This window comes from Gadus macrocephalus, chromosome 5, assembly GCF_031168955.1.
Source record: "Gadus macrocephalus chromosome 5, ASM3116895v1".
NCBI lineage: Eukaryota > Metazoa > Chordata > Actinopteri > Gadiformes > Gadidae > Gadus > Gadus macrocephalus.
The window spans coordinates 1,516,993-1,541,463 of record NC_082386.1 but is presented as its reverse complement, the minus strand read 5'-3'; the positions used below and the strand labels follow the sequence as shown (position 1 = coordinate 1,541,463).

The 24,471-nt window shown below is 44.5% G+C and overlaps 3 protein-coding genes and 1 long non-coding RNA gene across 4 annotated transcripts in view; 1 reads left to right on the top strand and 3 right to left on the bottom strand.

The window, feature by feature from the left end:
* LOC132457130 (uncharacterized) overlaps positions 1–10,612 on the bottom strand; it is a 75,778-nt gene extending 65,166 nt beyond the window's left edge. Inside the window, exon 1 of the mRNA XM_060051179.1 lies at positions 10,465–10,612. Within this exon, the coding sequence (XP_059907162.1) occupies positions 10,465–10,550 (86 nt within the window). The 5' untranslated portion in view covers positions 10,551–10,612. The remainder of the gene's footprint in view (positions 1–10,464) is intronic.
* On the bottom strand, positions 437–7,626 carry lrit3b (leucine-rich repeat, immunoglobulin-like and transmembrane domains 3b). Its single transcript, XM_060051173.1, has 7 exons — positions 7,535–7,626; positions 7,179–7,383; positions 2,771–3,145; positions 2,499–2,584; positions 2,121–2,414; positions 1,982–2,041; positions 437–1,508 (listed from the first exon to the last, which is right to left on the bottom strand). Exons 2-7 carry the CDS (start codon positions 7,280–7,282, stop codon positions 1,273–1,275), a joined length of 1,155 nt encoding a protein of 384 aa, XP_059907156.1. The 5' UTR covers positions 7,283–7,383; positions 7,535–7,626; the 3' UTR covers positions 437–1,272.
* On the top strand, positions 7,684–20,007 carry fam241a (family with sequence similarity 241 member A). The gene is made up of 2 exons (XM_060051189.1): positions 7,684–7,827; positions 19,246–20,007. Exons 1-2 carry the CDS (start codon positions 7,684–7,686, stop codon positions 19,567–19,569), a joined length of 468 nt encoding a protein of 155 aa, XP_059907172.1. The 3' UTR covers positions 19,570–20,007.
* A 2,303-nt stretch (positions 20,008–22,310) lies between these two features.
* On the bottom strand, positions 22,311–23,935 carry LOC132457147 (uncharacterized). The gene is made up of 2 exons (XR_009525578.1): positions 22,933–23,935; positions 22,311–22,817 (listed from the first exon to the last, which is right to left on the bottom strand). It is a non-coding gene; the product is annotated as an uncharacterized LOC132457147 (long non-coding RNA).
* Between the last annotated feature and the right edge of the window lie 536 nt (positions 23,936–24,471).

Sequence of the window (24,471 nt, the reverse complement as noted above, 5' to 3'; positions counted from 1 at the left end):
CTACGAGGTTAAGGGGAACAGACCCTCTGAGGGGGGACGGACCCTCTGAGGGGGACAGACCCTCTGAGGGGAGGGGGACAGACCCTCTGAGGGGGGACGGACCCTCTGAGGGGGACAGACCCTCTGAGGGGGGACGGACCCTCTGAGGGGGACAGACCCTCTGAGGGGAGGGGGACAGACCCTCTGAGGGGGACAGACCCTCTGAGGGGGGACGGACCCTCTGAGGGGGACGGAGCCTCTGAGGGGGACAGACCCTCTGAGGGGGGACGGACCCTCTGAGGGGGACAGAGCCTCTGAGGGGGACAGACCCTCTGAGGGGGGACGGACCCTCTGAGGGGGACAGACCCTCTGAGGGGAGGGGGACAGACCCTCTGAGGGGGGACGGACCCTCTGAGGGGGACAGACCCTCTGAGGGGGACAGACCCTCTGAGGGGGGACGGACCCTCTGAGGGGGACAGACCCTCTGAGGGGAGGGGAACAGACCCTCTGAGGGGGACAGACCCTCTGAGGGGGGACAGACCCTCTGAGGGGGACAGACCCTCTGAGGGGAGGGGGACAGACCCTCTGAGGGGAGGGGGACAGACCCTCTGAGGGGAGGGGAACAGACCCTCTGAGGGGGGACGGACCCTCTGAGGGGGACAGACCCTCTGAGGGGAGGGGAACAGACCCTCTGAGGGGGACAGACCTTCTGAGGGGGGACAGACCCTCTGAGGGGGACAGACCCTCTGAGGGGAGGGGGACAGACCCTCTGAGGGGAGGGGGACAGACCCTCTGAGGGGGGACAAACACATAAGCTTCAGATTCCCAGGCTAGTGCCCTGTCTCTGATAAGTCATTGAGATGCTTTATAGGGTCTTCCACATTGCATCAAGTATTTATTAAAGTATGTATTTCATGTTTTAATAATAAGTAAGTATGTGGTTATTCATTTACATTTGAATGAATGAATGAGTTCATTATAAATTTATTGATGTTTGATTTAGGAAGGGAAGGAGATGTGACAAAGGTCTTGATGTGTGGTAGCACAAACATCACAGATTATTATTTTTTTCAGCATTTTCAGCATTGTAAGGCAATATTTCCATTTTATTGTGTATTCAGGACTGACACTAAATTATATTTAACGTAATTTGTATGCAGTCAAGCCATACGCTAACTGGCTGAATCACCAAGAGCTGATTAAACCTATTTAAATATTAGTTGATTGTGTTTGCGTTTGTTTGTGACGGGGCTGTCCTTGGTAATGAAGTGTGCTTATGACATTTCTTTAAAGTTAAATTGTATCTGGACGATACAATTTAAAAGATGTTTTCAGCTGAGCTTGAACCAACTTATTTGTAGTAGGATGTGCGCCTCCTATCACCCCGACCACCTTAAGCTTGATGTTTGCTTCAGCTATTCCCGCCGTGTTGCGTGCTTGACAGCGGTATTCTCCAGCATCCCTGAGTGACAGCCCGCTCAGGCTAATGACGGACCAACGTAATCCCACTCCAGGCGACACCTGCAGAACTGTGAAAACGTTCAGGTCAACATTGGGATATCTTGACGGGAACCTCTTGGAACGCAGCGAAACAAAAGCAACAAAAAACACAAAAAAGAAGAGGACCTAAATGTAACTGACAACAAACAGGCTGCGATGCAAGCGGCTCTGTGCAGGAGTGGTCTTCAACTTTTAATTGCACTTCTACGCTCAATTGGAAGTCCCTTAGAACAGTCTCACCATAAAAGTCCAGTCAACTTTGTCACCTGAGTGAAATGTTTATTATTCTGAATATAAATCTCCCAACTCACCTGGCCTGTTAACTTTCTGGTTAGTTAAATGTACTACAAGATACATTGAGAAAATATGAAAGGTGCGGCTACCTGTAGGCATCCTAGAGCAAGAAGCCTACAGGCTTGGAAAAACAAGTCAAATAATTGACTGACCTGCTCATATATAATCAACCGCCACACACACACCTTCAAAATTATAACATACTTACAACTCTTTAGATTCTTTGGTAATGGTTCAATATTTTCAGGGGTGTCTGGTGGACAGCATCCTGCAGTAAACACATGAGTCACATGCTTTGTTGGTTGACTTGTTACTTTATCTCTGCATAGATGATATTGATTTCTTACCAGAGTAGGTTGATGTTTTGATCCACGTCAGAGTTGGTGTCGGGAAGCCAGTTGCATCACAGCGAAGGATTACATTACTGCCTAGAGAGGAAATGACTGTTGTTGCTGCTGGCTTGACTGAGAGCCGTATACAGTGGGATGTCTCCTTTCCTGGTACCTCCACAGTGGGCCCGTCAATAGACTTGCTGCAAGTCAACATCTGGTCAATCAGAACCACAAGGCTTCCCCGAGACATGGATAAGGACCTGACCATGGAAATCTCACAGTTACACAACCAAGGGTTGTCATGGAGACCTGGGGAGAAGGAAAATGTAAGGTTAGCAACCTAAATTATCGTGGTATGTTAACACTATGGATATTTAAAAACAAAAATCGTACCTAAAATCTTTATTTTCACAAGCCCACCCTCTCGACCCGTTCGTGGGAACCACAGGTTAAGCAGCTCAGCGGGCAACATAGTTAATCTAAAAATAAAGAAAAATAGGAAAAACATTAGGAGGAAAGAGGAGCAGAGATTATCCACGTTAGAACCTGATAATATAACAAATCTGAAGTACATTGCCTATGATTTTGCCTCTCTAATGATAGTTCGATTTGTCCTATAAGCCCACAGTCATACCTTGATGAATATGTTCTTGTTGCCTACAGACCTGTTGCTGGAGAGGTCCAGGTAGGTGACGTTGGGCAGGAACAGCGCGGCCTGGGCAGGCAGGCTGGACAGACGGTTGTTGTGAAGGCCCAGGGTGCGAAGGAGGGGCGCGTCCCTCAGGCCCTCCCAAGGGAAGGCCGAAAGCAGGTTCCCATCCAGGCGCAGCTCATGGAGGGACCTCAGATTAAGGAAGCTGCTTGGGTGGACGGACGTGATGCAGTTATAGGTCAGCCACAGGAAGCGCAGCTGCGAGAGGTTGTAGAAGGCTGCGCGGGGCACTCTGGAGACCAGGGTGTTCTCCAGACGCAGCCGGACCGTGTCCGCGGGGGCGTTGGCGGGGATGTACCGCAGCCCAGGGCCCCGGCACTGGACCCATCTAGCAGATTGGAATAAATAGAAGGTTCCATAGACATAACATGCATTCGACATTTATGATCAGGTTGTATTAGTGACTATACCGTAACTATACTTTTCAGTTGTTTTAATTATTATATTATTATAACAGTAATTTTGAAATCAGGAAGGAGAACAATTTCTGAAAACAATTCAGCTTGTGCAGCAACGTGCATGGATGGGCTTCATGACAATTAAAGGAGACAAATTATGGTGTTTTCCCAACAAGTAAACATAGCATATGAGTTCCAGTTTTTGAAGCTGTTTGCTGGAAATAGAAAAAATAAAATCTTGCGTACCGCTACTCCCCTCTGTTTCAGTCCCTTCAGAATGCGCTGTTTCTGATGTCTGTAGCTTTAATGCAAATTAGCTGCTGCCTGTTATGTATGAAAAAAGATGTGATGTCACAGAGCTCTAGTTGGAGCTTCCCTACTATAAGAGTGCAAAACCAATTAGAACATGGTATGTCGTAAACATGCGTAACATAACATGCATTGTTGCAGCAATGTCAAACATAACATTCCCCCCCCCCCTTCACAAGAATTCAGGTGTGATACTCAGTCTCAAAGTCCTGCAGACACCCAGGCCGGTTCTGTGCACGGACCGGGCGGGGCTCAGGTGGGGCACTGGTCTCAGGGTTGGGCTCCGGGGCCCCTTGCTGGGCAGGAGGCAATGGCGCATCACTTTGCAGTGAATCCCAGGCCGCAGAAAGGTCTGACTGCCGGGCTGAAGAAGCTGTAGCAGGAGCTGTGCTCAGGCCAGGTGCAGGAGGAGCTAAAACCTTGCGCAGGCGGCTGCCATGCCAGCGGGTACCATCTACGAGCCTGAACGTGGCAGGGCCAAGCTGCTGTCTGACTTGCATTAGTTCCGACCAAATTGACACCAGCTTGTTGTTGCGATGGGGTCGTCGAATTCTGACCCATTCTTGAGCGGCAATGGCTGGTGGTCTGGCTCGCCGCCTTCGGTCAAACCGGTTCTTCATCTGGCCCTGATGTATATTGACCCTTGCTTGGGCCGGGTGCACTGGAGTGTGGAGCAGACCAGGGTGAAGCCTGTCCAGCGGCAACTCCAGCTCCCGCCCCAGCATGAGAGAGGCCGGAGATACCCCAGTGGTCGCGTGGGGGGTAGCACGGAAGTGCAGTAGTGTCTGGAATAGACTGGTGTTGCACCCTTGAGCCAGGTGAGCCCTAATTCCATTCTTTAGTGACTGATTTAGCCGTTCAACCCCCCCGTTGGCTGATGGGTTATAGAAAGCTATGCGAATATTGTGAATTTCTTTCTCTTTCAGGTAGGAACAAAGTTCTTGAGACCCCATTTGGGGCCCGTTGTCAGTGGTGATTTTCTTAGGCAGACCCCAGCGAGCGAACAGGGAGTCGAAGACGTTAATCACTACCCCAGCCGTTACTGTGCCGGCTGCTGCCACCTCTGGCCACTTGGAGTGGAGGTCATAGGTCACCACAAGAAGTCTCTTGTGGTGCGGCACTCCCTTCAGCTCACCAAAGATGTCGAGTTGAAGCTGCTCCCAGGACTGAGGGGGGACGGCCAGTCCAGGGGCTGCATGGGTGGGGGCGGGGCTGGGGCCCTGGTCTTGCCGCTGGGAAAGTAGGCATCGTTGTTTGAGCCTGACTGTGCCCAAGTGGCCCTCATGCGCCATAGCAAGGACATGCGCCCGAAGGACACTAGGGACCACAGTGCAGAGCCCTCTCGCAACACAGGAGTCATTCCAGCATGCAAGTTGTTCGCGGACCCTGAAGTAGGCCAAAAGATTGTCCGGCACGTTGTTAGGCCAGCCGTTCCGGATGTACGAGGCCACTAGGGAAAGAGCAGGGACTGAGGCGTCCTGCAGCTCACTCAGTGACACAGTTTCCTGCAGTGGCGTATGGAGAAGCTGTATAATGTTATGCTCTGCCTCGTCATGCACGCTGTAGACTCTGCTGTGGGTGCGCTAATGGAGCGAGATAGCAGGTCGGCCAATACGTTGACCCTTCCTGGTGTGAACTGAAGACGAAAATTTTACTGCTGTAGGCGGTCGGCCCAGCAGTGCAATCTGAGTGGTTTTTGGCCGGTGCCTGACGTGGCCAAGAGGGTGGTGAGGGCTTGGTGATCAGTCCTTAATATGAATTCACATCCATACAGGTACATGTGCCAGCGTTCAAATGCCCAGAGACAAGCCAGTGCCTCCCGCTCTCCCACAGAATACCGTTGTTCCGTAGGGCTGAGTGCATGGGAAGCAAAAGCAAATAACCACATACTTACGTCACTCTGAAGTTGAGACATCACGGCGCCTATTGCTATGGAAGAGGCGTCGCACTTCACAAGTGTGGGGCTGGCCGGGTCGTAGTGTTCCAGGATTTGTGGTGACGTGAACTGCATCTTCAGGCGAAGGACTGCCTCAGAGCATGCTGGAGTCCAGATCCAGGGCTCATCGGTTTTCAGTAGTTTGCGCAGTGGAGCAGTTGTGTCGGAGTACTGAGATAAGAAACTGAGAAAATACGCAGTCATGCCCAGGAAGGAGGCAACTTGCACTGATGACGTTGGCAAAGGTACGCATTGGATGGCCTCCATGTTCGACTGAAGTGGGCTTATACCCCCTGCTGAGAGGCAGAACCCCACGTAGTTAATCACAGAGGCCACAAAGACACATTTGTCAGTGTTCAGCATAAGGTGGTGCTCATCATGGGTAGCGGCATTGATTCCATGGACAACGATGTCGTCAAGGCCACGCCAGGGATCCCAGCCAGGATGGAGGCCATGATTTTTTTTAAAGCAACTTGGGGCTGAATTTAACCCAAAAGCCAGCCCGTCAAACAATGCAGGCCACTGTTGCTGCCACAGAATGGCGACGGTGTGGATCTCTGAGCCTGTGGTGTCCAGCAGTGTAAATCCTAGGTTGTGAAAGAGGTCGAGACCAAGTAGATTGGCCCCATGGCGTGACACATGAAATGTGAAGGCTGGCAGAGCCCTTTCACCGTAGCGCACGGACAGCTTGAGTGCCTACAATGTCAATATCGGCATTTCCGTAGCCATGTAATGTTGTGGAAGGTGGTCCCAGTGGTTTATGCGAGGTGAAGCATTTCCATGTCAATAGGTTCAGCAATGACACAGTGGCACTCGTGTCAAGGAGTAGGGGTAGAGTGACATCGTCAACTGTTAGAGAACAGGTTTTAAATGAAACTAAATTAAACCATTTTAAAATGGTTTAGCTTCCCGCAATTGGAGCAGGTTTTCCCACGTGCTGGGCAGACTTGTGCTCTAGAATTGTGCGTGGATGAGCCACAGTTTCCACATCGCTGCTGTGAGCGATCTCGGGGCTGTGAGGCTACTTGGACACTGTCCGGGAAGCTAACAGAACTGACAGGGCATGTTTCTGGTTGGGTGGAATCAGCTGGAGTGTCATTTTGGGCTGAAGACAGGCTTGCCGCGCATTCCAATGCCGCCTCTACCTGTAGAGCTATCTTAATAGCCTGAGCTAGTGTCAAGTCATCATTTTCTAGTAACAAATTGCCCCTAATTTTCTCACAGTTTGTGTGTAAAATGAGTTGATCCCGTATCATTTCGTTTTGCATTAAACCTGCATAGGCTAGCCAAGCCTCGCAGGTCAGCCACGTATTGGGAGACAGACTCACCGGCTCGTTGGTGTCGGCACCAGAACTTAACGCAACGTAGGAGAGAGCTCTGAGGGGCTGCAAAATGTTCCTCAAGGTGTTCAGCAGCACCCTTCTATAGGGTGGATTCAGCAAAGGTTCCAAACACTCTCAGTCCCTCTGCCCCAAGGCAGTGCAGTAATAGTGCATGTTTCAGAGGTTGTATGCATTTCGGAGCACCAGAACCCAAAACAACATCCCAAATATTTGGGATTGAGGAAGTGTTGTTGTCATAATATGTCAACTATAAACGTATTAAACTATAAAAAAACTATCGCCTTAACGTGTATTAAATATTGCAGCAGAATTATTCCAATAACAACAATGTTGAATGCAAAACTAAAACAAATATCGACACAAGCCTTACCCAACCTGAGCTCCAGCTTGCCTTTCACTCCGTCAGAGCAGGAGCACTGGGAGGGACAAGAACCAACCGTCAGGAGAACACTCTGGAGAACCAAGAACAGCAGATACATCCTTCAGCACGGAGTTCCGACCCAACCAAAGCTCTTCATGGCTTTATACTCCCGGTCCGGGTCTGGTCCCTCTGGGATCTCCTCGACAGCACCTAGTAAAACTAAAGATTAGCAGGGATTAAGCAGGGTACAAAAAATACATTAATCCTGAGTCTTAGTGGGAGAGTACAGAACGTCAGACAACATAAGAGACTAACAAATGTTAAATACACATCATTGAAATATGCTATTCCAGAGATATGTTTCTTGTACACATTAATCTTTCATGGAGGTATCCATAGAATGAGTGACTACACCAGGTTCTAGTGACGTCACTCCCACCATGATGGTGATGATGGCTCCTCCCGCGTCATACCCCACGTGATGCGGAAGAAGTCGATCGCTTGTTTTGATATCGTGTTATGCTGACAGAGTGTCAATCAATCATGTCCACCGCACTACCGCCTGTAAATGACCATCATGTCAATCGCCACGAGTTTGAAGGATATATGAGTGACAGCAGGTTCCACGATCCGTATAGAAGAGACCCACAGCAGCACTACCAGGTAAAAAAACATCTAGTGATCTGAGGAGCAGAAGTTATCATAATTCTACTTCTGTAAATAACTGACAGTGTGTTGCATCGCATCCCTTCGGGTTAACAAGGTCCCGTTAAGATACAATCAAGTTGTGGTACAGTTGGAAAGCATGACGGCGCTCCTCGGATGTGTGTGTGTGTGTGTGTGTGTGTGTGTGTGTGTGTGTGTGTGTGTGTGTGTGTGTGTGTGTGTGTGTGTGTGTGTGTGTGTGTGTGTGTGTGTGTGTGTGTGGACTAGGATGTAAAGCAATCTCACGGACGTTTACAAAGTGTTTATTATGTACGTTCATATATATATACACATATTTATAACAATAATAAATACTTCTGACTGTGTATTACTGCCAACTACTGGCGACCAAGGTGATGCACATTCCTCAATTATTGTAAAGAAAAAAATGTAAGATAATATGTTATTTTCATGCACCATTGAAGCCCAGCTTTGATTTCTTCAAGTACTTTAATTCACTTTTATCCCATTGCCAACTCCAATGCCTCCTTATGCCTGAACCTGTGTTCAGACCCCTCTCATTAGCATAACCCCACCCTTCAGGTGAATAACCCCTCCCAGTCCTCACCAGTTTTTAGGATGCATGGAGCTCAGTTGAATACGCATCCTGCTGAGCATTTCGGACACTTAGCATAGTATACCCCACAGTATAACGGTGTGTTTGGATGCCGATGAAGCTCCGTCTGAGCAGCGGTTTATTTGATGAGGGTGAGGGTCAGGCTTCATATATTATAATGCTGTGGATGGTATAGTCTTCACATTCTGCAAAAACATGAAAATCACAGACATAAATTTTATTTTAATGGCAACGTCCCAGTTCAAACCCAGATTCAAATCTAAGTTGAATCTTTGTCCGCACGATAAACCAGCAAACGAGGAGGTCATTGGTGACTTAGTTTGGTGGTATGAGCCTCATTAAAGAGGCAGTCTGAGCCTCATTAAAGAGGCGGTCTGAGCCTCAATAAAGAAGCGGTCTGAGCCTCATTAAAGAGGGAGTCTGAGCCTCATTAAAGAGGCGGTCTGAGCCTCATTAAAGAGGCGGTCTGAGCCTCATTAATGAGGCGGTCTGAAACCTCATTAAAGAGGCGGTCTGAGGCTCATTAAAGAGGTCTGAGCCTCATTAAAGAGGTGGTTTGAGCCTCATTAAAGAGGTCTGAGCCTCATTAAAGAGGAGGTCTGAGCCTCATAAAGAGGCGGTCTGAGCCTCTGTATTTGCGGCACCAGGTAATCTATAGCAGCCCTGCTTTACTTTACACATACTTTTATTGATTGCTTAACGTAGGCTGTTACCACGCCAAACATGTACTCCTCCATTCACTTGTCAACCCTCTCTCGCTCTCTCTCTTTACCCTCCCTGTATCTCACCTACCAAAGGCCCGCCTCCTCCTTCTGAGCGCCCAAACATTAACACCAAACACAATTAAACTCCAGCAACACAACCTAGAACTTTTTCACTGTTGTGCGTCAGCGGTGTCTGTCTTCTGCTGAAGCAGTTGCGTCGGGCCCATCTCCTCCTCGCTGAGGGCAGACAGGTCCCGACCACTCCTTGGTCGCTCAGCCCCTTGCTGCGCCCCTCGCCACAGACCGGCGGTTTGCTGATCCTTCTGTAGCCGGGGAGTCTGGGAGGGCTGCTCTCCGCCCTCGTAGGGGTCTAGAGCAGTGGTTCTTAAACTTTTTGTCTGGCGACCCCACAGATCGCTATGTGCGTGGCACACACACACACACACACACACACACACACACACACACACACACACACACACACACACACACACACACACACACACCCCATTAGGCTTACACGTTACATGAATTATATTTATGGCGATAACAATGACGGTATTTTTTTTTTCGCTTTTCTGGTTTACTATCTTTAACAATTTAAATGGGAAGGGTGGGCCTGCTTCCGTGAACATAGCAAGTTAATTCTAGGAGGAATGCTGCATACAGCGACACGGAGATTTTCCTCCACGGTGCTGAGCTGACATCTGTATTTATTTTTTATATATGCGAGGGACGAAAATGTCTTCTCGCACAAATAGGTCGACCCGAAAGGAGTTAGAATGTCCATGGCAGCCTTGGACAATCTGGGGTATTCCTGCGCAACTATGAAGGTATTATTGTAGCAAAAGTCTTTAGCACCTGTAACTGCAGAATTTGAATGCGTACACTAAAGTCACAGTAAATTTGAAGTCGTATATATTTATTTTGCATGTGTACTCTAAAGTCACAAATGTGTAACAGTACATTTGTAGTCGTAAAAAAAATATAAATATTTTTTATACCATTGTAAACACAAAATAGGGTCTACGAGTACGCTAATCTGTGTTACAGGTGCAGAAATCCTTTTGCTACAATTATTGCAGCGCAGTTGGTGCAAAACACATTCGCACACCCGTGTTTCATAATCTGAGAACATGCCCAAAAGGTGTGCATTCGTAAACCCAAATTTGAACAAATGCATCAGAAGTTGCACATCTGTGAACGCTATGTTAATTCAGCATTTTAATGAGCGAGCACAAAACCATTTTACAACTGCTCGAATCTGCTCCTGCAAGTCTCAGCTGTGGGGTTTTTTGCAGGTTGTTTTGCAACACCCCTAGGTGGTAAATGTGTAGCAAAAGTATTCGTATCCGTAGATGACAGAGCGTCCGTGAGCGGGACAAAATAGTCCCGCCCATAATTTCCTAATCCAATGAAAATCGCCGGCAGGGATGCATTTCTCAAATTACACTGGGACCCACCCCGTGCCAGCCATGGAGCTATAAAGATCGCAGCATACTCAGCACGGGATACGTTTCTTTCTGGAGAAGTGAAGAGGGCGTCCTACTGAATGGAGATGGGTATCCTACATTATGTTAAATGAAATGACTTAGTTCAAGTGAATTCCCCCCAAAGTATTTCATTAACATGCCGCAAATGTCCTTGAATGTATTTTAATGGTCGCCAAACTCGCCATAACATAAATTCAGAAATGTTAATGCAATACTTTGGGGAGAATTCCCTTGAACTAAGTCATTTCATTTTACATAATGTAGGATACCCACCTCCGTTCAGTAGGACGCCCTCTTCACTTCTCCAGAAAGAAACGTACCCGCGCTAAGAATGCTGCGATCTTTATAGCTCCATGGCTGGCACGCGATGGGTCCCAGTCAGGGACGGCTGGTATAAATGGGCTAACAGGGCTAAGCCCTCTTACAGTGAAAATAAAAAAAATATTATTAAAAACTTAGAACATATTGTTTTAAATTTTGGTAGAACCTAAAGGAGCAACAGCACCAAAAAGTGACAGAAAAACCCAGGATATATATATCTTCGTTTTTTTCCTGTGAATGGGCTAAATGCATTCAGCCCAAGCGCAGTAGCGTAAGCTTCCATTGACGTTTGATTGACAGGTGCCCTGACACGCCCCCTTCATATGCTTCCCATTTGGGCTAAATTAGTTTAGCCCAAAGGCTGACCTTACACAGTAGCTACTAGCTACAGTACAGTGTCCTTCGACTAATCACAGCACAGTAGCGCAAGTGCAGTATGGCGGGCGTTAGCATGAAAATGAATGAAGTGGATTATTTACTTTCTTTAATGTCTTTGGAGGAAAAATTGGAAGCGAAAAGATTGGGGACACATCAACCAAACGATGTACAGATTTACTGTCAGGAGTGCGGTCAGAATATGGCCGGTAATAGTGCATTTGTAAGCGGGTCAACTACGTTTCGTATCGAAACATTAAAAAAGCTGTCTAAATAACCCAACATGACGTGACAAGTGTGTAGAGATAGTGGCCCCTCTCCAAACTGCATTTCAGCGACAGGCAGTAACAATAAGGTTCTCTAAGGAATCGGAAATTATCTAATTTAATGTTGCATACAACATTGGCAAAGAGGAGTTGCCATTCTCAATTTAAATCCGAAATTATTCTCATGAAGAGAAATGGATTAAACATCAACCCGACGTAGGCCTAGAGCAATGAGATGGCATGTGCACAATTCATTGCAGTAGGCCTAATGGGCGACACCTTAAAGGTCCCATGACATGAAAATCTCAATTTATGAGGTTTTCTAACATAAATATGAGTTCCCCTAGCCTGCCTATGGTCCCCCAGTTGCTAAAACTTGCGTTTGGTGTAAAACGAGCACTAGCTGTTCTGCTCGCCTTTGAAAAAACGGAGGCTCAAGCGCGCTGATTTGGAAATCTGTGCTCATGACGTCATGAGGAATCTCAGCTCCTCCCCTTACTCTGCCTGGCCCGCCCAGAGACGTTGGCCCGCCAATGAGACTCGACCGTGCGAGCGCCACGTGTGTGTGTGTGTGTGAATACACACACTGTAACGCAAGTGTTTCTTGTCGGTTCTTTGACGTGTCTTGTATTTCCACAACGAGACTGTCGTGGGGGTTATCTAAGCCATGGTTGAGAAGGAATTGGGGGGAAAGGAACTTTGGTTTGACTCGCTGAAGTACATGAACTGCGACATGCCGCCGGTTGCCACGAGGCACCATCGCCCGGCAGCGGGCAGCCGGCCGCAGGCAGCGCGCGGTTCAGTCGACTTCAGGTTGATGTGAAAGTGGAAGAACCAGAGACGTCGCAGAACCCGACAAAGTCGTTTGTGATTCATAATATCGTCTGGAGGCGCACACAATATGTTATATGATATAGATATCTATGTATTATATGATATTATTTAGATATAGAGCTCCAGGACTGTAACGCAAGTGACTCGAGACACGAGACTCGTATTGGGGGTTATCTCAGCCAAGGTTGAGAATGAATTGGGGGGAAGGAACTTTGGCTTTGACTCCCTCAAGAACATGAACCACGACAAGGAGGAGAAAGGGATCTTTGCCGGGCAGCGCTTATGCACCTCCGCCTCCGGCGGTGGTCCCTCAGCAGGGCTCAAGCGGGAGACATTCGCCGCCAACAATCCCTTTCTCCTCCATGTCGTGGTTCATGTTCTTGAGGGAGTCAAAGCCAAAGTTCCTTCCCCCCCAATTCATTCTCAACCTTGGCTGAGATAACCCCCAATACGAGTCTCGTGTCTCAAGTCACTTGCGTTACAGTCCTGGAGCTCTATATCTAAATAATATCATATACATAGATATCTATATCATATAACATATTGTGTGCGCCTCCAGACGATATTATGAATCACAAACGACTTTGTCGGGTTCTGCGACGTCTCTGGTTCTTCCACTTTCACATCAACCTGAAGTCGACTGAACTGCGCGCTGCCTGCTGCCGGCTGCCCGCTGCCGGGCGATGGTGCCTCGCGGCAACCGGCGGCATGTCGCAGTTCATGTACTTCAGCGAGTCAAATCAAAGTTCCTTTCCCCCAATTCCTTCTCAACCATGGCTCAGATAACCCCCACGACAGTCTCGTTGTGGAAATACAAGACACGTCAAAGAACCGACAAGAAACACTTGCGTTACAGTGTGTGTATTCACATTGATGTGGACGTTGAAGAACCAGGAACGTCGGAGAACCCAACGCGGTCGTTTGAGATTCATAATATCGGCTCACACAGCTTTTGGCCGTGATAATATATATTATATGATATAGATATCTGTGTAGGCTATATGATAATATTTAGATATAGAGCTCCAGGACTCCCGTGTGTTCTAGAATATTTACAGAACACGGCTAAAGGCTGTGTGCGGCTCGCCATTGCGATGCATCCACTGTAAACAGAGCGCATGGTGGCTGCAAGCTGCTCAGGGCCACACCCCCACCCTCCTCCTTGACACGCCCACCGAAACAGCGCATTTGGGGGAAGCTCAATGTGCGACTGGCTCGGAGTGGCTGTAACTCTGCACCACGGCTGAATTTAGGGAACGTCTTTGAATACTGTGTTAGTTGCCCACTAATACCTATATTAAAGAATACATAAAATAGCATGTCATGGGACCTTTAAAGCAAAAGACAGCTGCGGACGTCGGAAACGCCACATAGGCCTACATGTCCTTCATGATTGACGGCGACACAGACGTCTCTACCAAAGAGTGTGTGATCGTCTACAGCCGCATTTTGCGCAAAGGGAGACCAGTCAACATTTTAATTGTGTAATACTTTAAGCACAAAAAAAGTTTTATTTTGCTTAATGGTTTAGTTCGAAATGTTCAATTTCAGCTCAGTGAAGCACTTTAAACACCTTATTTTTCTTTTTATTTATAATTGTGCTTCAAATAAAGAAATGCCTTTCTCTACACCTTAATCTTGTTTAAAAATCATACACATTATATGAAAGTTATGAACAGAGATATAAAGGTGACCTCATGGCGTCTGGAGCCCTGTGAAGTATTGATAAATGTAATGCATTCTTTAGCCCACCCACCCAAAATCACCACCAGCCGTCACTGTAATTTGAGAAATGCATCCCTGCCGGCGATTTTCATTGGATTAGGAAATTATGGGCGGGACTATTTTGTCCCGCTCACGGACGCTCTGTCATCTACGGATACGAATACTTTTGCTACACATTTACCACCTAGGGGTGTTGCAAAACAACCTGCAAAAACCCCACAGCTGAGACTTGCAGGAGCAGATTCGAGCAGTTGTAAAATGGTTTTGTGCTCGCTCATTAAAATGCTGAATTAACATAGCGTTCACAGATGTGCAACTTCTGATGCATTTGTTCAAATTTGGGTTTACGAATGCACACCTTTTGGGCATGTTCTCAGATTATGAAACACGGGTGTGCAAATGTGTTTTGCACCAACTGCGCTGCAATAATTGTAGCAAAAGGATTTCTGCACCTGTAACACAGATTAGCGTACTCGTAGACCCTATTTTGTGTTTACAATGGTATAAAAAATATTTATATTTTTTTTACGACGACAAATGTTACACATTTGTGACTTTAGAGTACACATGCAAAATAAATATATACGACTTCAAATTTACTGTGACTTTAGTGTACGCATTCAAATTCTGCAGTTACAGGTGCTAAAGACTTTTGCTACAATAATACCTTCATACGCAACAGACAGCCAGAATTCATCCAGTGATTTTGAGGCAAACGATGTCTGTATGGTTCGGTTACTGGATAGCTCAAGCAGCACATCTTCGAGCTCATTTTCGAGGAGGCTTTGGAGATGAACGTTGATGGAGGCCTTCAATGAATTGACATTCACGTCTTCCTCCTCCGAAAAGTCATGCAGCTCCGAAAACATCTCAAAATCCCCACTCTCCGCACGGACTGCCCAACGCTGCAGCTTTTTTGTGAAAGCATTCACTTTGTCCGAGAGGGTCAGGATGTTAGTGTTAAGGCCTTGTAGTGACAGGTTGAGCATATTTAATTTGTTGAATATGCATGACAAATAAGCAAGACGGGCTATCCATCCCGAGTCAGTGAGATGGTGCGCAAAAGCGGAGTTTGCGTCTGAGGAAGGTGTCGCTTCGCAACTCAAACAGGCGTGTAAGAACCTTGCCCCGTGAAAGCCACCTAACTTCAGAATGGAAAAGAAGGGATTTGTGTGTAGACCCCATTTCCTGACAGAGAAGGGTGAAGTCTAGTATTGAGTGGGCGAGATTTGATGAAATTCACAATTTTAATAGCGTAGTGTCCTCGGGATGGCGGGTTTCGAGATGTCGTTTCATTTTGACAGGTTGTAAGCTCTCATTCGCCAGAACATCGCCGCAAATCCCACATTGTGGGATTTTCACATCGAGGTTACCTTTTACTTGGCAAGTGAATCCATATTTCAGAAATTCTTTCTGATAATGCCGACGCCTCGTTTGTTCCTTTTTATTCTCACCGGCCTGTAGACTTGTCCCATCTGAGGATCGCGGAGGAGTAGACGCACTGGTAGCTGGCACTTCCGAGCTTTTGTTAGATTTTTTTAAGCAACCACCTCTCCATTTTGGCTAGTAGGCTACCTATGTATTTTTACTTATACTTATACTTAAAATAATGGAGGGAGCAGATAGTTACATTGTTTCTATCAGCGGAGTAGCTGAACCAGATCTCGTTGAAAGACGAAAACGTATTTTCTCTCTTCTCGACTTAACTGTGTGTAAATAAGAAAAAGGCAGATTTTTTTTCCCCAATATTATTTTCCTTTGTTTCACCTGGCATAATAATAATTTGGATCATAATAATTGGCGACCCCACAGAAGTTTTTCGGGACCCCATTTGGGGTCGCGACCCCTAGTTTAAGAATCACTGGTCTAGAGGGTGCTTGGGGTTCGTGGTGGAACATGGGTGAACATGTAGAGGGGGGTTGGTACTGCGTTACATACGTTATGTTGCATGTGATTCTGAGGTGCTATCAGGCAGTAGGCACACTGGGTTGTGGGTGTTAGTTTATATTGACCTAAGGGTCCCTAGGCAAACTAGGTGTGTTGTTACTCAGATCTTTTAGGCAGCCCACACTGAAAAAGTCCAAGCCTATTAGACAGGGGTCTCACACCTCAGCTACCCATACCTCAAAGCTCACAGCTACTCCCCCCCCCCCCCCCCCCCCACACACACACACACACACACACACACCTACCAATTAAGTCATATTCCCATAACTAGGCCTGTCCCGTTCCGATCCACAGCCTCGGTATCTGGCCGATAATGGCCCAGTATTCTGGATCGGATATCGCACGGGAGAATACAATATGATCCGATGCACACAGCGCGTCAGGTGATAACAACAGTAATTGCAAATGAGGTACTAGCGCATGAGTGCTTCCTGTTGAACAGTCATGTCAGCAGTGTTGCAGTATTTCAGCCTTAAAGAAGAAAAAAGTGCAACAGCCTAATGCAAAGTTTGCTTGTATATTTTCAGTTGGTGGCTATCACAAGAGCTAACCATTTTGAGCCTAATAATATCAATCTATAACCTAGAAACACCATTCTAAGCTCACAGTTTGTCTTGTTTAACTGGCGCTAAAATGATAAATCGATTGGAAATATGATTCTTATATATCCAGCGTTTATTTGTGGGGACCCCCGTTTATATGGCTAGAGGCTAGGTGCTTGATATATATCCGATGTTCTTACGGTAGAAGCTAAATGCTAATATTTTTCACGCCATGCTATCCACACAAACTCCAAGGAGTCCGACGATACAAGCTTCATCATTTTGTGAGCTTATCTTGATTAACTAAATGTGAAAGAATACTGTCAATAACACTTTTCCTGGTTACTACAAGTGATCACACACACACGCACACACACACACACATACACACACACACACACACACACACACACACACACACACTCTCTCTTGACAGTATGACTGACTTATTATAACCATTTCAAACTTTATCCGCTTTAAAGTAAGCCATTCTCAAATGTATTCAAACTATCACTTTGGCTATCACTATCACTTTGATGTGTGCATGTTTACAATGTTTACTCCATATAGACTTCTGAACTCTGTTAAAATCTTTTCACTTGATTTAAGCGATTAAAATATTCTTCAGTGAGATGTTTGTAGGTGTCTAATTTGCCTTCATGAGCAAAGTGCTTCCAGCTTCGCTGCTCGGTCCCCTATTGTTTCTGTAATGTTTTTTTTCCCCTCTAATTCTGTAAAAGTCATACTGCAGCCTATACCGTAAGTCGAAAACTCTTGACATATTCAATTTTTTCAAATTTGTGTTACTGCACCTAAAGGTGGCGCTATTGTAAAAAAACATGAATTAGGCTTATTTCTCATCACCAGATTGACCTGGACTCAAATTCTTTCATAATATTAATCTCTAGAATCAGATGCATCTATAAAACCCTGGTCTTCTGCTCTAAATTTTTTTACATTTCCCACAATTTCATAGAAAAGCCAAACGTCCACAGTCAATTTTGCCTATGTGACCATTTTGTTATTGTATAACTACCATACGGCTATCATTAGGTGGATACCATTAACAGGGCAAATTTCAGATCTGTACTATTTTAAGAAAGCCCTTAATTCTCTTGAAATGTGTGCTTGCTGAGGTTTCTTGATTGTGTGCTTATCAATCGACATTGACACTATGTGAATGAGGCTTCATGCAGTTCAGGAACGTCAGTGGTTCAACAGGATAATGCCTTGTACTGGTGATCCTTAGGTTGAGAGTTCGAATCCTGATTAGAGCATTATCAACAAGCTGAACATGACATTCTGTAATTGCCACTCATTTAAGAAACACAACATTGAACAGCACCTGAAATTCATCAGGCAATCAACATTCCGGCTCATTCGTTTCCAAGAATCGGACTGCCAAGACACAGTATGGCATTAGTGGAACTTCTTCGTTAACCATTTTTCCTTCATAATTAACTCTTTCATATTTATATTTCTTCCGTTAGTGTTCTTGACTACAAAGGTTTAATTTCCCCAGAATTTCAAAGATTTTTCAGGTATATGCTTTTAAGAAAGCCCTTAATTCACTTGAGAAATGTGTGCTTGGAGGTTCCTGGATGTTGTATGCTCATCAATATACATTTGACCATGTGAATGAGGCTGCATGATCACGTTCCACATTAACCCATGACCTCTATTCCAGACCACCACATCTGCATATATTTAAATTGATTCAATCATTAGAATGAATAACGCAGCACAATAAAACAACTACACCTGCCTGTGGGCGGGGTACCATGAACTACCTCAAAAGTCCTTGACATTCATTTCCCACCTTCACCCAGATACCTCTGTCACACTAGAAGGCCATAACCCAGGTTAACAACGTTAATTTTCAAACGCTGGTACAGTTTTCACCCCACTGGTATTTGCCAGGTCCTCAACACTTTGTTATGGTCTGGTAAGTTTTCTGTCAACCACACCTGTGTTCTGTATGTATATTAACATTTAGTTAGTATAGTTAGTATGAAAATCTTGCCATAACTCAATGCCTCTTTTTTAAAAATAACAAAAGATAAAGTTCTCAGATCTTTGAGTGTACAAATGGACCAGACATAAATTACCAACAGCAAGTTGGTTTTTCAGTATAAATATTTTAATGGAAGAGACGCTCGGATCGGTCCGACATTAGCTGGGAGCAGTTCACTTGTTCATGCATTGTCTGCTGGTTTATTTTGTCACCTTTCAGAACACCACATTCAGTATCCCACATAGTACTGTATCACTTTGAGTGACGTGTCTATTCAAATTTGCCCGCTCTTTGCTACCTGTTCAAAAAACATAAAGGGTAAGAACAACTCAGGCTGACATTGGTGTGATCTAAGCTACAACAATACAACTAAAAAATTGTGATTTGGGTGAGATTAACAGTAGGTTTGCCAATGATCGAGCAACGCCAATAGTCAATAATATTGGCGGCATTGAGGCAATAGGGGCAGGGCTCCATAAAGGCTTGGGCTGGCCCTCATCCTGCTGTTTGATGTGCTTCCAAAGCACAATGAATGAATGTGGTTGAACCAACATTAATACACCGTACTTCCTTTACAGGACCTTCCAGACAGGCTTGGACCACGCAGCCCATCACAACCCAGGGCCAGGCAGCTATCTTCCTATAGTTCAACAGCCCCATGGACCCTTCTGGAAGACCCCACCACCAGGCCACAGCAGGACGACTGTGAACGCATGGGGACTTTGTTTGGTATGCTCAACAAGTGCCTTCGTAGGATGGGCTTCAGCCAGATGTACTTTGGTGAGAAGATTGTGGAGCCGGTAGTGATCGTCTTCTTCTGGCTGCTGCTGTGGTTCCTTGGTCTCCAAGCACTAGGACTAGTTGGAACTCTCTGCATTATCATAATCTATATCCAAAAGTAATGAAAATAACTGCTTCTTAGGCTGGATACCATTTTAAGAGACAGTGGTTGGGATTGTGGGAAAATAGTACCTAGAATTCCAGAATTTAGCTTTTGTCAGCACCTGTCAGCGATTGTTTAACATTGTCACTTTTATATCTGTGGATATCTATTGAAGTGTGCTGCCATGGCCAGTAGGGGCCGAAGCGTGCTGTAGCGCCATCGGAGTGACAAAAGGAAAAGCCATTGCATTACCTGATTGCATGTTAAAGGATCAGTTAAATCAAGGTTCAAAGAGTTCAGGAAGTCCAATATCTAATCTTGTAAATGATATATCTCAGACATTGTACTTATTAGGCTTTGACTTTGACTTTGCACAGTATAAAAAAACAATCAATGACACATGGGTAAATTGTGTAAAGAAAAAAAAAGAGTTAAATAAAGAGGAATACCAAATTTACTCCATGCCGAATGTCATGTTTTGCATTGCCTTGCTTAATAACAGTAGGGGGGTTGTAATCTAAAGCAGTGTTTTACATTTCAGTAACAGGGTAGGTACAATATATATTCATTATGATCTGACCGTCCAGTCTTCTGAATTGTGCTTTATTAACAGAAGGCGCTCAAAGGCGCTAACAGACATTAAACCCCATGATGCAGGGAACTCTCACTGAATAGTTTATAACCACTTAACTCGTTGCTCTTGTTTTATGAGCCCACTAGAGCTCTCAGGGCCTGATCAGTGTTCCCAGGGTGTAAACCAAGCAAGGTGAAGCAGCTTTTCGTTTTTAATGCACCACAGAGCTGCAAAAAACTAAGGTCTGCCTCAACGCTTAAAAAAAAAAATCAGGGCTCAATACATTTCTGTTTACTACAGCTTTAATTCAAAATATGTGCACTTCATTTATACCCATTTTATACTTTTAATTTTTTCTTTTTTTCACATGTGGTTTTGTCTCTTATTAAACTCTATGAATGGCCCTTGTCTTTAAATGGTTCTCTATAAATAATATTGCCTTACCTTACAGTTGTAGTAGCTAAATCCTTTTCAGACAACTGCCGTCTGAGATTTTTCACTGTGTGCGTGCCTGTGTAAAAAAACATTTGATATTAAACGGTTTATAGCGACCAATTCCCTTGATGGATTGACTCAGGGTTTGGGGGTATTGTATACAATTATTCATGGAGTAAATAGTTGCAGAGGGAAAGTTAAGCAGTGCAGCTTTAACTACACTTTATTTACCTGCTAATGTGCTATGTGTGCAAATACATAAAGCTCTACCATCTCATCATTAAGGCAAACTTTCATTCTAGCATGCAGATGAGAATGATCAATTTATCATCTTATTGATCAACTTAATTTGGGAAAGACCCGGCCACGGTGCAGGTGGAAAATGTGCACAAAATTTCTTTCCAGCTTCGAGTTTGGGGAAAAGGACGGCAGCATCTTGTGAGGGGGGTTGACGTATTGTCCTTAAGTTTTGCCTGAGGAACGAACTAGAGTAGGACCCTGTTGGATGTAGGCGGGAGCTAGCCAATCAATCCAACAATAGACCTGTGTTCTACGTTTTGCTCAATGCCTCTTTGTTAAAAAGACAAAGTTATTAGATCTTTGAGTGTATAAAAAGACCTCAGAAGCCTTTGACATTCTGTTCCCTACTTCACTCAGATACCTCTGTCACACTAAAAGGCCATAACCCAGGTAACCACACTCCAATGCCCATTGAATGTAACTTACTAAAACACAATTTTCTCAAACTGCGGTACCACTGTTGTTTTCACCCCACTGGTATTTGCCCAGTCCTCTTTGAGCACTTTGATATGGTCTGGTAGGTTTTCTGTCAACCACAACTGTGTTCTGTTTGTATATTAACAGTTAGTATAGTTAGTATCCAATTCTTACACCCAGGGTCCAATCAGTCAGCCTCGGGCCAGCTGATGCTGCTAAAACCAGCAGCCATTCACGCACACACTCCACAGTTAGTTATTGTATTGGTAGTAATGTTTGCTCTGGCCATTACTTAGTAAATAATCTTGTTTATTTGTCATTATGGGTAGACATTGTTGTGTTTCAACCTGCCAAAGTGTTTTTTATATATTACAGTATATTAACGTTGATTTAGGATTCAATAGTACTACAACTTGCTTGAAATCTCCCAATATGTCAGAGTATTGCAGACACAATGATGCATTCTAATGTACAAGCCCTAAAGGAAATCTTCATCAGCTGTGTGAGTCACACATTCAATGCAATATTTTTGGTGGGAAACGCCTAGCTAAACACTAACCAATCATCCAACCAGCTGGCCCAGTATACTCAGACATCAGCCAATCACAAAATAAACACTGTTTTTTGAGCAACACACTCATTCATCTGACGGCTTCTTGCACTTGCATCAATAACGCACCTCTGACCATCTTCCGAGCTATATCTCCCAAAGACACACAGATGTAGGATTGGGATTTCTTTGAATGTATGTGAAGTAGGGGTTATATTGTCACATTTCATAGTGTTAGTCATCAGACAGGCAGGTGCATTTTGTACAACCAAAAGCGGTGGATTGAATGCTGTTCCAGAAATAAAGAGAGTGACATTTATTAAGGCAGGATGAAGCAAAGGCATGAATATGTTAGAAGTCATAGGTTAAAATAAAGCTTGTGACTAGTGTTAGACATGTTTCTATTTTTACCTTGCGGTCAAAAAACCTCTTATTTAAAATTTGAATACATCCACAAGGTTATTTTTAATCTCACCCTTATAGGCAAGGCAAGGCAACTTTATTTATATAGCACTTTTCATACACAAGGCAGACTCAAAGTGCTTCACATATAAACATTGTCATACAATAAAATAAAATAATAGATAAGTAAAAGAAAACATATGCAAAGAAATGAGTAAAATAGAAAGTGCAATGTATTTAAGATCAGATCAACAGTCTCTCTGGTATCCGCGCTGGGACTCCAACCCAGATTCTAGTAACCCTTATCCTTTCTCTCTGGTATCAGATCATGTATCTTTCTGGTAAAAATAGAAAATTAAATTGAAAGTTAAAAAGCCCTTTTAGTAAGTAAAATTTAAAATGCAATGTATTTAAGATCAAATCAACAGTTTCTCTGGAACCCAAGTCGGGACTCCAACCCGACCTAAAGGAACTTGGTCCTATCTCTGGAACTCCAATCCAGATTCTAGGACTCTAACCCAGACAGAACTTGGAAACGTCTCCCACGGAGCTCGGTCTCAGAATTCCACCCACACACAAACACAGGACTCTAACCCTTATACAAACTCAGGACTCTAACCCTTATACACCTCTTCTCAAAAGAGTTAAACACAGTGTATACAAACTCAGGACTCTAACCCTTATACAAATACAAAACTCAGGACTTAACCCTTATACAAATACAAACTCAGGACTCTAACCCTTATACAAATACAAACTCAGGACTCTAACCCTTATACAAATACAAAACTCAGGACTCTAACCCTTATACAACCTTTCTCTCTGGTATCAGATCATGTATCTTTCTGGTAAAAATAGAAAATAAAGGGAAAGTTAAAAAGGCATTTTAGTAAAATAAAGGCAAAGTATTAAAGATTTAGCAGAAAGCTAAAGCAAACATAAAAGTCTTCAATCTTGTTTTAAAGGTGCTCAGAGTTGGGGCAAGTCTTAAATCCTATGGGAGTTTATTCCAGCTATTTGTTGCATAGTAACTAAATCCTGCTTTCCCATGTTTCGTGTTTACTCTGGGGATAATTAACAGATTGGTCTCAGAAGATCTTAATGTTCTAGAAGGCTTATGAAGTGGAAGCATATCAGTTAAATATTTTGGGCCTAAACCATGTAGGGATTTATAGGTTAGCAACATGATTTAAAAATCAATTCTCAGGCCTACAGGAAGCCAATGTAACGATTTAAGAATTGGTGTAATATGTTTGAATATTTTGGTCTTTGTTAAAACTCTAGCAGCAGCATTCTGAACAAGCTGAAGCTTCCTTAGAGTTTGTTTTGGGAGACCTGTAAGGAGACCATTGCAGTAATCAAGCTTACTAGTGATAAAGGCATGTACAAGTTTTTGTAAGTCTTGGGTGGACATGAGCCCTCTAAGTCTTGCTACATTTTTAAGGTGATAATATGCAGATTTTGTAACTGATTTGATGTGACTTTCGAAATGTAAATCAGAATCCATGATAACCCCTAGATTTCTGGCTTTGATTGAGGTTTTCAGGGCCAGAGAGTGAAGGTGTTGGGTTACTTTAAGCCATTCCGTTTTAGCACCAAATACATTTATCCCTGTTTTATCCTCATTTAGCTGAAGGAAATTTCGGCACATCCAGTCTTTCACTTACTCAATGCACTGGCACAGCAGATCTATGGGCCGATAGTCATTTGGTGATAGCGATACATAGATTTGCGTGTCATCAGCATATCACGTTGGTTGATTCTGATACAAAGTTGCCAATGGAAACAAAGTAGTTCCTATTTTGAGGGTAGGATCTGAACCAATTTAAGACTGTGCCTGAAAGCCCCACCCAGTTTTCTAACCTGTCCAAAAGTATTGTATGGTCTACAGTGTCGAATGCAGCACTGAGGTCTAGTAGCATTAGTATTGAGGTTTTGCCAGAGTCTGTGTTAAGACGGATGTCGTTTACAACTTTAATGAGGGCGGTCTCAGTGCTGTGCAGGGGTCGAAATCCTGATTGGAAGGTGTCATAACAACCAGTTGATGCCAGGAAGTGATTAAGTTGCTGGAGGACAACTTTCTCAATGATTTTACTTATGAAGGGTAGATTTGATATTGGTCTGTAGTTGTTAATAATAGAGGTATCTAGGCTCCGCTTTTTTAAAAGGAGTTTAATAACTGCAGTTTTCAGGGCTTTTGGGAAGTTGCCTGACTGGAGAGAGTTGTTAACTATCTGCAATAT